Genomic DNA, 13,432 nt, shown 5'->3' on the forward strand with positions numbered 1-13,432 from the left:
GGGCATTTAACTAGAAAAAGCTAATATTCAAAAGAACCACAGGAGATAATTGTTCTACATGCTAGGCATTTTAAAATTGGAAATATTCTGTAGTAAATAAAGCATACTATGGGTTTTCTGTTAGAAAACAAACTAAAAATGGGGAGTATCTGGTAATGTATATAATATATAAATTCAGAAGTCCTTTCCAAAGAAGTTTATAAAGAGAATTGCCAACAAAACCTTTCATTTCATCCATAATGCAGTCTTTATTGTGGATCCAGAAAAATAAACTACACAACATTTTTAAGTAGGGATAATAAGGGAAATAAGTTTTCTATAAGAAAATAAAACATTTGTGTTATTTATCAAGGTTACCATTTCCTTAATTCCCACTAATACTTATGGTAACTTAAATTTTCATACTGTTTATCATCTTATATTCTATGATCCAAAAAGCAAAATTATAGGTACTTCATAATTTAAATCACAGCATATCACAATATAATCTTATATTACTTTAGGAAAATGATTTTGGCAAATTTTTTTCTCTTTACTAATAAGCAAATACCTAAATGCTACAGAACTGAAATGGTAATCATCTGAATAGGGAATAAAATGAATACCTTACCTATCTACAGCAACAACAACACTCTGAGAACTGGTTTCTCCAATGGATTCCTGAATACTTGCTATCTGTTTCCAGTCCACATTTCCTCCAACTACCACACACAAAAGAGAGTCATTTCAGTTTGAAAATAATTCAGCAGAAGAATACATTTAACAGTTCTAAAACACATTTCTGAAACCCATTGCTTTCCTAATAAAAGAATGCTTTAGGTGAACAATTCTTCTGGCACCAGTGACATTTATTAAGGCAAAATGTGCAAATAAACTTTACTAAGTGGTATATAACACATGGTTAGAAGTCACAAACTGTGTTTGCAAAGATTACACAAAGTAGAGGCACTGTGAATTTAGACCACAAAATTAAAGATATTAGATATAATTTCCCTTAATGTTTTAAAAAATGCAGCACTAATCCCAGTTCCAATGATACCTTCTGAGGATGATTCCAACTCCAAATATTTAGACTTCCCTTCTCATTTAATCTCTAAGGTTAGTTGAAAATTCTACCTGTATTTTCTAATGTCCTTTTATTCAAAAGAATATTTTATCTTTTCCCTTAAAACTGGTTCCATGTGTTGGAGAGGAGAAAAACAATATTCCCAGTTTTCAAATTCTTTTTTTCTTTTTTTTCAAATTCTTAAGTTTAGAATCACCTTTGGTATCCTTTCCCTCTTCCACTATCAATATTCAACTAGTCACTAAATTTTTCTTTTGATCTGTTTTTCATTTCATCTGATCATTTCCATTCCTATCTAGTTCTGGTCCTCATAATCTCAGTCCTAGATTACTGAAACCATTTCCTAACTGATTTTCCCGCTACTAATTATTTCCTTCTTCAATCTCTCTTTCACCTCCCCTGCCAGATTATTTCCTAATCTTCTCCTTCATTTTGCTTACTGTTACTTGCAGGATAAAATATAAACTCTTTAGCCTAGCATTTAAGGCACTTTCCCAAATGTGCCATCCCTCAACTATCTAAAACTTACCTACCAAAACCCAATTTGGGTTCTCAATGAAAGGTTCCTTTCCATTGTTCTCATCTGCCTTTGAACTAAGCATTTGCTTAGCTAAGTACTACTCAAATCAGGATTACTTTCATATAGTTTCATATAAATTATTTCAGGTGTGTTAATGCTGCCTTCACAATCACATAAAAAGTTTCCTAAGGTTAGGAATCAGGTAATATACATTTTTGTACTTTTCTACCTTATTCAAAATTAAGTTCAAAGCAGGTGCTCTACAGACACTTGCCCCAAGTGACCATACACTCAATAAATGCCCTTCTGAATGCAAACACAACAAATGTTATCATTTAAACCTGCTGAACTCAGATTCTAGTCTAGGGACTGAGTGATGTGAAAAAGATGTAACCCCTGTCCTCACGGAGTTAATAATTTACATGAAGAGAGACAGATATGTTTACAATGAACTTCAATGCAATGTAATGATTACCTCATGGCTGTAATGAACTAATTACACAGAATAAAAGTTTGCTAAATAGAACTAATTTTGACAGGGACAAGAACAGGGTGTGAGTTCAGAGAATGGCTTCACATATGATGAAATATTAATGCAACCTGAACCTAGAAGGATAACTATGTAGAAAAGGAAGGAGAAAGAAAAGCAACTGAGACGGGATGGGGGGCAGCTATATAAAGTAATGGAAACATACAAGTGTACATCATGTTTTCACATACTTGAAGGATTTGGCAGACACCGGGAAGAAGGGAAAAGAACAGTAGTAGGAGATAAAGCTAGAAAGACTAGAATGTGAAGAGCCTTGACCCTTATGTTAAATGTACTACTTTCGAAAACAGGAATACATTAGATCTTTTATAAGATTGATATGATCCAATCTATTTTCCAAAAGGTAACAATGATAGTACCTGGAGAACATATTGAAATAAGAATAAATATTGAAATCTGAGAGATAAAAGTTTACTTCTATAATGTAAGTGAACAAGAATGGAAGCCTGAAGTGACAGTACTGGAGTGGTAGAAAAATAGTGTCAAGGCACACTTGACGTGCACAGCATGTTAGGGGAATTTTACAAAGAAAAAAACCTATGAGAAAAAACAATGCCAATCATGAGATAATTTTCTTTGTTTATGAACAAGATATCATTTCCACAGAGGAAATATATTATCTTCTATGTGGGGGGAAGGGGGGGCAAAATATACACAAACACACACACGTATATACACATACACACACACACATCAAAATATGTCCTTTATATTTAAATATAATTTAAAATCATTAATAAAAATATTTTTTTAAAAATCAAAGAATATATAAAATGTCTAGGAATCCAAAGAACCCATTTCACAAATATGTGAAATCCCTTAATAAGTTAAGAGTTCCAGTTTTGTCAAACAAATTTACTCAAAAGCACACAAGAGAACAGGGGTGTCAGCTCATAGAAAGGTTTCACATATTATGAAATATTAATTCAACCTGAATCTAGAAGGGTGGTAATGTAGAAAAGAAAGCAGAAAGAAATGCAATTCCAATAGAGGGGGCATATTTAAGGTAAATAAGATTTTTTAAAGTATGTGTTGTGAATACTCTCTAAACATTTATGTGACAAAGCCATTGAATTTTTAAATGTTAATATATCCCTTGAAAGACCAGCATGCAGTCCAGGTGCAATGGCTCATGCCTGTAATCCTAGCATTTTGGGAGGCCGAGGTGAGAAGATCACCTCAGGCCAGGAGTTTGTAACCAGCCTGGGCAACACAGTGAAAGCCTGGGACAGGCTTTTACTTTACTAACTTTAATTAAAAAAAAAAAAAAAAAGTTGAGCCCAGGAGTTCAAGACTACAGTGAGCTATGACTGTGCCACTGCACTCCAGCCTTAACAACAGAGCGAGACCTTGTCTTTAAAAAAAAAAAAAATGCATACAATTCAAATCTAATTATATACTATGTATTCTTAATTACAAAGTTTCATATTTCCAAAACGTGAAAGTACAGACTTTTTTTCCTATCAGTCTGAAAGCATGATAAATATACTCAATGTGGTCAACTTAGTTACATGGAATATTCAGCACAGAGATACCATTAATAAAAGAGGATAGCTGGGTACAGTGGCTCACGCCTGTAATCCCAGCACTCTGGGAGGCCAAGATGGGCGGATCACCTGAGGTCAGGTGTTCGAGACCAACCTGGCCAACATGGTGAAACCCTGTCTCTACTTTAAAAAAAAAAATACAAAAATTAGCAGGGCATGGTGGTGTGCACCTGTAATCCCAGCTACTCAGGAGGCTGAAGCAGGATAATGGCTTGAACCCAGGAGGCAGAGGTTGCAGTGAGCTGCGATTGCGCCACCACACTCCAGCCTGGGTGACAGAGTGAGACTCCATCTCTAAAAAAATAAAAATAAAAATAAAAAATAAAAGAGGATATTAGTTTAAAACAAAACACACACACACACACACACACACACACACACACACACACACACACACACACTGTATATGCAGACTAAACTGGCTTCACTGTACCACATCTTATCCTATCTTAAATTCTGATGAAAACATTCTGCTCAAGAAAACATCTGCTGTCTGACCTAGGTAGGCACAGGGGGATAAGGGTAGCCATTTGCCACCTGCTAACCACGACAGCCCAATGGGAGTGCTCTGCCCAACAGGGGCCAAGTCAACAGACTAGGTCCTTCTAGGATATAGACTCAAAAATGGAGCCTGATGAGTCAGGAGTGAGTCGAGAATGGTGTAGACTAAAAAGAGAAGTAGATAACAGAGGGAAAAGCTAAATAAAGCATAAAGTAAGTGTTACTGGTCTTGAGAGTGGCCTGGAAGCCTGAACTGTTTTTCATTTCTATGCCTCAATATGTGTATCTTTCTGAAAATTCCCTTTTTCTGAAAGGAGAAGACAGTTCATCTTATATCCTTGCAACCTAAGTAGCACAGTACACAAATTACTTTTTTATTTTATTATATTTTAAGTTCTGGGGTACCTGTGCAGATCTTGTAGGATTGTTACATAGGTATACACATGCCATGGTGGTTTGCTGCCGCCATTCCCCCGTCACCTACATTGGGTATTTCTCCTAATGTTATCCCTTTCGAACCTCTCAAACCCCTGCTATCACTCCTCTAGCCCCCCCACTCCCCAACAGACCCCAGTGTGTGATGTTCCCCTCCCTGTGTCCATATGTTCTCATTATTCAACACCCACTTATGAGTGAGAACATGTGGTGTTTGGTTTTCTGCAATTGTGTCAGTTTCCTGAGAATGATGGTTTCCAGATTCATCCATGTCCCTGCAAAGGACATGAACTCATTCTTTTTTATGGCTGCATAGTATTCCATGGTATATATGTGCCACATTTTCTTTATCCAGGCTATCACTGATGGGCATCTGGGTTGGTTCCAAGTCTTTGCTATTGTAAACAGTGCTGCAATAAACATATGTGTGTATGTGTCTTTATAGTAGAACGATTTATAATCCTTGGGTATATACCCAGTAACGGGATTGCTGGGTCAAATGATATTTCTATTTCTAGATCCTTGAGGAATTGTGACACTATCTTCCACAATGGTTGCACTAATTTACACTCCTACCAACAGTGCAGAAACGTTCCGATTTCTCCACATCCTCTCCAGCATCTGTTGTCTCCAGATTTTTTAATGATCACTATTCTAACTGATGTGAGATGGTATCTCAATGTGGTTTTGATGTGCATTTCTTTTAATTCATTTTCCAGTATACCAGTAAATATTATCAGCAAGTATCATTATTTCTCGTTTGACTAAAACTTCTAGAAGGTAAGATATCCCACTGATGTTTTATAATTCTGTAGTCCTACTTGCCAAAATCAGGCCCAGCAATTAACATCTGTCATTATTTTGGCATTCTCACATTCTCTAGGCCTTTTCAAAGTCACTGAATCAATCAGTGCACATTTACTTCCCTTGTCAGAAAATAGTTTTCATCTTGTGTTATCCCCTTGAGTAATTACGGCTCTCATGTACAGAGTTGGGCTTCCAAATTATATAAATCACTGTGCTCAGGCAGTTCTAAATCTTGCTGCTAGATCACCAAGGTATCAAGTCTACACCTACACCTCCCAGTCCTTACAATACTATAGTATCTATGCTATCATGGAGGGACAGACTGCATTGCTAGCTGCTTCAGCTGATTATCACTGGGAACTAGTTTTCTGCTGTCCAACTTGAAGCCATATCGTGGTGCTGCTTTTTACTTCTTTTCTTATGAATCCCTTATGACGTTTGAAATTCTTTTGGGGTTTCTAAAAATTTTTACTGCTAGCAGCAACAGAGAAATTACTAAAATATAGAAAATTCCTGCCCTCTTTAAGTAATGCCTCCAGATTGGCTGGAGGTGGGGGGTGGGGGAGGGATGGACAGAGAATATCTGGAAACTTCAAATATATTAGCCACTGTGTTAAGTCCATTCATATATATTTTTATTTAATCCTAACAATTCTATGATTAGGTATTACTTTTAGTTTGCAAAAGCAGAAATCAAATCTCAGAGAACTAAAGTTGCATATAATAAGAAAAAAAAATACAGAAGAATTCCAACCCAGAAGTACTTAAGGTCAAAGTCTAACAACCTCTGTTTCTTCCCTGGTGGAATGCCTTCCATTTATGACTAAAAAACGTATTGTTTTTCATTCTTCTCTATCCATTTTTGCTAATGGTTTCATTTGTTCTATTGGGTTAAATGTGGACGTTCCTGGTCATATTGAATGCATGGGGAGCCATGGGGAGAGGTTCACACTGGCAGGAAAGTCTGCTTAGGCCTGCTCATTGCCTTAAACAATTTTGAATGTGAATGCTTTCTCCAGTTGTCCCAACTACTACCTTATACCAGCTTTCACACATTCAAGTTACCTGCTTAGTCTTAAAAGCAGGTAATGTAATAACTCTATACACTGTACCCTTCTCCAACAACCAAGAAGAAGTCTGAGACTAAGAGTCATTTAATGTTGCAAACCAGACCAGGCAAAAAAGATTTAGGTCCCTTGCCATCTTGCTTTTTCTCCTAAGGTTAGACAAAAGGCATTTTATCTTCTCTCTCTAATTATATTTCATTACTACAATAAGTGACTTATAATGAGGAAGTTAAAAACAATTTTTGATACTTCATAAAAAGAATTTTAAAAATTCTCACCTAGTCCTAAACCCACAAATTCATCAGGAGCCTGATCTTTTGTTCCAGTAAGAGATCCTTCTCTGCCTCGCACTGTTCCAGAAATGTATCGAGGTTTCACTCCAGTTCCTATAAGCTGTGCCAGCTCCAACTGACTGATGCACTTCAGAATCTTAATTACAAAAAGGAAAAAAATGTTAAATTCCACGTTAAAAATATCTCCAAAAGGATTTAAATATATGCAGCTAGGAGTTAAACACAGACTACATTACAGATTATTTTAAAAAGCTAAAAGTACTTATTTGAAATGTACTAATTTTCTCTCCAAACATTTAGGCATGTCAATGATGGAATATTAAGCATTAGCTCATTTTTAAACCAAATTGCAAAGCTGAAAATAAAGAAAGTGCTTATACCTCATGCCATGAATTTCCTAAATAATTTCCATCTGTATGAGCCACTGTGATAAGTGTTTTTATTGTGTCAATGTTCTTCTGTTTCATTTCAGTAATACCAGAACTCACTGTGAGTAAAGTAAATCTTGCTAGTGCCTGGACATATGCATCTCTTTCCAGCTATAAAAAAGAGAAATGTATATTTACACAGTTGTAAATAGAGCAGACTGATAAACCTCTAATTCCCCACTGACAAACTCTGTTTACTTGTTTAGTAATTTTTTAACTTGTAAGTTCAGGAACCTTTAACTTTAGTAAGTTTTACTTGTCATGAATTACATATAATTCTACAGAAGTTTTTTATTTTCATTCAAGATGATATATGAAGCAGAAAAGACATAAATTTCTAAAATCCGAAGGCAGTGGTGGTGTCAAATCAAGATGAGATTTTTAGTGATAACCAATGAATTCACACAGTAAAAATAATTCATTAAGTACTTTTGTTTTGAATACAGTGTAGGTTAGCAAAAACCTGATTTATACATTTGCTCATTTTTTTTCTCCACAGCTAAGCTATACTTTTTGTAAGCCATTAGCATTCATAATTAAATGTTAAATGAATTTTTTTAAAAGAAAAGTTCTTCAAAGCATATAAATTACTAGAAATGACTTCTTTCATGAAAATTATGTATTGAATACTTACATGTCTTAAAGATAATCTGTTCTTAGGCTTAAGTTATAAAATTGTATAAAATATATACATCTTTGTATATAAACTATGATTCAATAAGATATTTTATATTGTTTAAGATGTTCAAATTAACATAGGAATTCAAAGTTTTGAAAACTTTTTATATAGCTAATCTCCAATAGAGAAAAAAAACTGTAATCAAGGTCAGAGTGATAAACTTTAGACAGATCAGTATAGAACTACTCCTTCCATCACAGCTTCTCAGAAGCTTAAACATTAAGATTCATTTAAATTCTATCATAAACTTGAAATTAGTTTTTAATGTCACCTATAAAAAATTACTGCAATTTAAACTATAGTAATGGCATAAGTAATTAATGTTCCAAACTGGCTACAAAGACAAAATTCTCTGTTACCTGAATGCTGAAAATGCATGCAATTCTGATTGCACATCTTATACCTTCCAGGCAAAGAGAGGCTACTTCAGTATCATCACAATCTTGTAGACCGACACTGAATGCAGCCAGAAAAGGTGTCCAAGCCAACTACAGAAATTAAAAATTGTATTTTAATTAAATTTTATAACACATTAATATTTCTCAAAGCTTTTAGACAATACAAGAGTTGTAGAAGTTCTGAAAAAAAGAAATGAAATTCTGGGCAGTTATCTAGAAAGCTTTCTTAAACAAAGGGGGAAAACTATATAATGCTGCCTGGGCTTGAATAAATGGGAGAGCAAAATAATAAATTCAATAGAGGACCTTAGGCATATTTTAAGAACCGCATCTATAAATTATTCACATCAATTAAAAAACGGGAATAATCAATATTCATAAAAATATTAGTTTTACCCCTGAATTTAGAACTCCTCTCTCTTTGTAAGCTTTGTCTCTTGCAATATTTCACACTCTTTATTTCCAGTAAGAGCCTTTTAATTATTTTCCTAGTTGGAACAAACAACATTGTTCTCTTTTCTTTAAGCCCATTCCTTGAACATCATTTAGCCTAATTTTTAAAAAATGGTTAAATATTTTACATTGAGACATCAGTGATATTTCTGGTTTTCAGTTGGAAAATACTTAAAAAACAGTTCAATAAAATAATTCCTCATTATACACTGTGGAAGACAACAAATACTTATTAAAATTTTACTGTCAAAACTTTGAATCCTGAATGAAGTTACAATACAAAGCAAAAAAGAAGCTACTTTTTGGCCACTGAAAAGTCTAATAAAACACGTAACTTTGAAATGTTTGATGTGAAAGTATTCAACTGCTTTTAAGTGGTCATCATGAAGAAAAACTATATAGCCATATAGCCATAAAGATGAAAAATGTTTATATCAGTGTGCTATAGAAACTACAACCGAATTTCTAAAAGATCTATAAAGCATTTAGCATTGTTAAGGAAAAGAATCATCCACAGATTTGTTTCTAAACTTCAGAAAGTTGAGAAGTAAACGTTTATAAATCTCTCAACAAAGAAACATAAGCCATAGAACCTTACTTTTCATCTATAATCTAATCTAATCTCTCTGAACCTTACTTTTCATCTATAATACCTGAACTGCCACTACGAAGAGAAACTGTGAGAAACATAAGTGCAGTACTTCTAAACTACAAAGTATCACATGACAACAGCAACTTACACATTCTGTGGAGAAACAGTGTATCTATTTGGAAATCTGTGCTATATTTTATACAAGAAGAAATACAATGGTTCTTAAGGCAGTGAAAAAAAAAATGTTTAACTCCTTTAGGAATCAAAGACAATGATTTCTCCTATCAAATTACAACTAAATAATATCCAGGCAATACCGAAACTGTGCACTCACAACTGTACAAACCTTTGTGGAACACAATGTGATAACACATTAAAAAGGTCTTAAAAATGGATAATATGCAGGAGCAAGAGGGCCAAAAAGAGGGTTCCACCAATCATCCCCCATGCAGGAATACCGAATTTAACAACTATCTACAGAAAAAAACACCTTCATAAGAACCAAGAAACAGGTGAGCACTCACAGTAGCTGCTTTTAACTTCATATCACTGAAAGGGACACTGAAGAGCGTAGGAAAGACAGTCTTGAATCACCGACGCCATCCCTCCCCCATCTCCCAGCAGTGGCCGTGTGCTGCGGAGAGAAACATCTGTGTACTTGGGAGAGGGACACTGCAGCAATTGTGAGACTTTACATTGAACTCAGTGCCATCCTGTCACAGTAGAAAGCAAAACTGAGGCCGGGTGCGGTGGCTCATGCCTATAATCCCAGCACTTTGGGAGGCTGAGGTGGGTGCATCATGAGGTCAAGAGATCGAGACCATCCTGGATAAAACAGTGAAACCCCATCTCTACTAAAAATACAAAAAATTTGCCAGGTGGGGTGGCATGTGCCCGTAGTTTCAGCTACTTGGGAGGCTGAGACAGGAAAATTGTTTGAACCCAGGAGGCAGAGATTGCACTAAGCCAAGATCACGCCACTGCATTCCAGACTAGATGACAGAGCACAACTCTGTCTCAAAAAAAAAAAAAGCAAAACCGAGCTGAGCTGATGCCCACTCACAAAGGAAGCACTCAGATAAGCCATAGCCAGAGGGGCATCACCCATCCTAGCAGTAGGAACCTGAGTTCCAGCAAGCCACACCACCATGAACTAAAGTGCTCTGGGGCCCTAAACAAACTTGAAAGTCAATCTAGGCCACAAGGACTGCAACTCCTAGGCAAGGCCTAGCTGTGCTGGGCTTGGAACCAGTGGACATGGGGGATACATAACCTACTGAGACACCAGCTGGGGTGGCTAAGGGAGTGCTGGCATCACCCCTCCCCCAAGCATAGCTTGTAGCTCCAACAAAAGACTTCCTCCTTATACTTGAGGAAAGGAGAGGGCACCTGCCCTGGGCCAGAGGGAAGCCCACTGCCCTGAAGAGTGAGTTCTGGCCTGGCAGCATTCAAGACAAGCTCAGGAGAGCGCCCTTGGGCCTTGTGAACATTAGCAGTAGCTTGGCATTATTCCCCGAGGGCCTGTGGTGGTGATGGCCACAGGCTAAGGCTCCTCTGCCTGTGGAAAGGGTAGGGAAGAGTGGGAAGGACTGTGTCTTGTAGTTTGAGTGCCAGCTCAGCTGCAGTAGAATAGAACACCAGGTATATTTCTAAGGTTTCTGACTCCAAGACAGTATCTCTGGACCTGTCTGGAACCTGTGGGGTAATCCAGAGAATTCTTCTGAATCTTATTGAAGCCCACTAAGGCGATACCTCTATGAGTCTGCAAGAACCAGAGTCTGCAAGTAATCCACCGTTACTGGGCTTAGGGTGTCCCCTAAAGCAGATATGGCATGGATCGCAATACCTGTGTATTAGTCCATTCTCACGCTGCTGATAAAGACATACCCAAGACTGGCTAATTTATAAAGAACAGGAAGCATAATGGACTCACAATCATAGCGGAAGGCAAAGAGGAGCAAAGTCATGATTAACAGCAGCAGGCAAGAGAGAGCTTGTGTGGGGAAGCTCCCCTTTATAAAACCATCTGATCTCATGAGACTCATTCACTATCGCAAGAACAGAATGGGAAAAGACCTGCCCCATGATTCAATTACCTCCCACTGTGTCTCTCCCACAACACATAGGAATCATGGCAGTTACAATTCAAGATGAGATTTGGGTAAGGAGCCAGCTAAACCATATCATCAAGTCTTTTTGAATACCTGGAAAGCCTTCCCAAGAAGGATGGGTACAAACAAGCCCAGATTGAGAAGACTACAATAAATACCTAACTACTCAAAGTCCAGATGTCAATGAACATCTGTAAGTATCAAGACCAACCAGGCAAACATGACATCACCAAATGAACTAAATAAGGTACCAGGGACCAATCCTGGAGAAAGAGGTATCTGTGACCTTTCAAAGAATTCAAAATAGCTGTTTTGAGAAAAATAAATTCAAGATAACACAAAAGAAATCCAGAATTCCATCAGACATACTTTTAAAAGGATTAAAATAATCAACAAGAATCAAACCAAATTCTAAAGTAGAAAAATGCAGGCCAAGTGCCGTGGCTCACGCCTGTAATGCCAGCACTTTGGAGGTTGAGGTGGGCAAATCACCTGAGATCAGGAGTTCGAAACCAGCCTGGCCAACATGGCGAAATCATGTCTCTACTAAAAATACAAAAATTAGCCAGGCATGGTGGCAGGTGCCTGTAATTCCAGCTACTCAGGAGGCTCAGGCAGGGAGAATTGCTTGAATCACATCACTGCACTCCAGCCTGGACAACAGAGCAAGACTCCATCTCACAAAAAAAAAAAAAAAATGCAATCGACATACTGAGTCTCTCTCTCTGTTTTTTTGTGGAGGCAGGGTCTCACTCTGTTACTCAGGCTGGGGTACAGTGGCATGATCACAGCTCACTGCAAATTCCACCTCCCAGGATCAAGCAATCTCCTACCTCAGCTTTCCTAGTAGCTGGGACCACAGGCACAAGCCACTATACCTGGCTAACTTTTGTAGAGATGGGGGCTTTGCCATCTCTACACAAGTCACTATATCTGGCTAATTTTTGTAGAGATGGGGTGTTGCCCAGGCTGGTCTCAAACTCCTGGGCTCAAGCAATCTGCCCACCTCAGCCTCCCAGTGCCCAGCCCCATCAGAGTTTCTCCAATAGCAGAACTGTTCGAGCAGAAGAAAGAATTAGTAAGCTTAAAGACAGGCTATTTGAAAAAAATACAGTCAGAGGAAGCAACAGAAAAAAGAATGAAGCACATCTATAAAATTTGGAAAACAGCTTTAAAAGGGCAATTATAAGACTTAATGGTCTTCAAGGAGGCTCTGAGAAAGAGATAGGGGTAGGAAGTTTATTCAAAGGGATAACAGAAAACTCCCCAAACCTAGAGAAAAATATCAGTATCCAGTACAAGAAGGTTATAGAAGACCAAGCAAATGTAGCCCAAAGAAAACTACCTCAAGGCTTTTTAATAATCAAACTCACAAAGGTCAACGATAAAGGATCCTAAAAGCAACAAGAGAAAAGAAACAAATAACATACAATGAAGTTCCAATATGTCTGGCAGCATAAATATTCCGTGGAAACCACACAGGCCAGGATGGAGTGGTATGACATATTTAAAACGCTTATGGAAAAAAAAACTTTTACCCAAAAATGGTACATAGCTGGTGAAATCATCCTTTAAACACGAAAGAGAAATACTTTCCTAGATAAACAAAAGCTGAGAAATTTCATCAACACCAGACATGCCCTGCATGAAATGCTAAAGATAGCAGACTTCAATAAGAAGGACATTAGTAAGTAAGAAAAAATCATCAGAAAGTACAAAACTTACTGGTTGTAGAAAGTACATATAAAAATACAGTATTATAATACTGTGTAATTGTGAGAAATAAAATACTCTTAAGTAGAAAGACTGAAAGATGAACCAGAACTTTTCAAGACACAAGCAGTATAGTAAGGTATAAACAAAAACAACAAAAGGTTAAAATCGGGGAAACAAAGTTAAAATGTAGTTATTCGTTTTATTTTTGCTTGTTTGTTTATGCAAGCAGTGTTACTGGCTTAAAATAATGGGTTATAAGATAGTTTGCA

General features: G+C 36.9%; 1 protein-coding gene across 2 annotated transcripts in view; it reads right to left on the reverse strand.

Moving 5' to 3' along the window:
- The window catches only part of ARFGEF1 (ADP ribosylation factor guanine nucleotide exchange factor 1), a 147,139-nt gene that overhangs the window by 38,544 nt on the left and 95,163 nt on the right, over positions 1–13,432 (reverse strand). For both annotated transcript variants that reach the window (XM_064384256.1, XM_064384255.1), the window contains exons 20-23: positions 8,253–8,381; positions 7,167–7,325; positions 6,772–6,922; positions 611–701 (exon numbers count right to left, since the gene is read on the reverse strand). In XM_064384256.1, the coding sequence (XP_064240326.1) occupies positions 611–701; positions 6,772–6,922; positions 7,167–7,325; positions 8,253–8,381 (530 nt within the window). The remainder of the gene's footprint in view (positions 1–610; positions 702–6,771; positions 6,923–7,166; positions 7,326–8,252; positions 8,382–13,432) is intronic.

Source organism: Aotus nancymaae, unplaced genomic scaffold (genome assembly GCF_030222135.1).
Source record: "Aotus nancymaae isolate 86718 unplaced genomic scaffold, 86718_ANA_hifiasm-v0.15.2.pri h1tg000036l, whole genome shotgun sequence".
Classification (NCBI taxonomy): domain Eukaryota; kingdom Metazoa; phylum Chordata; class Mammalia; order Primates; family Aotidae; genus Aotus; species Aotus nancymaae.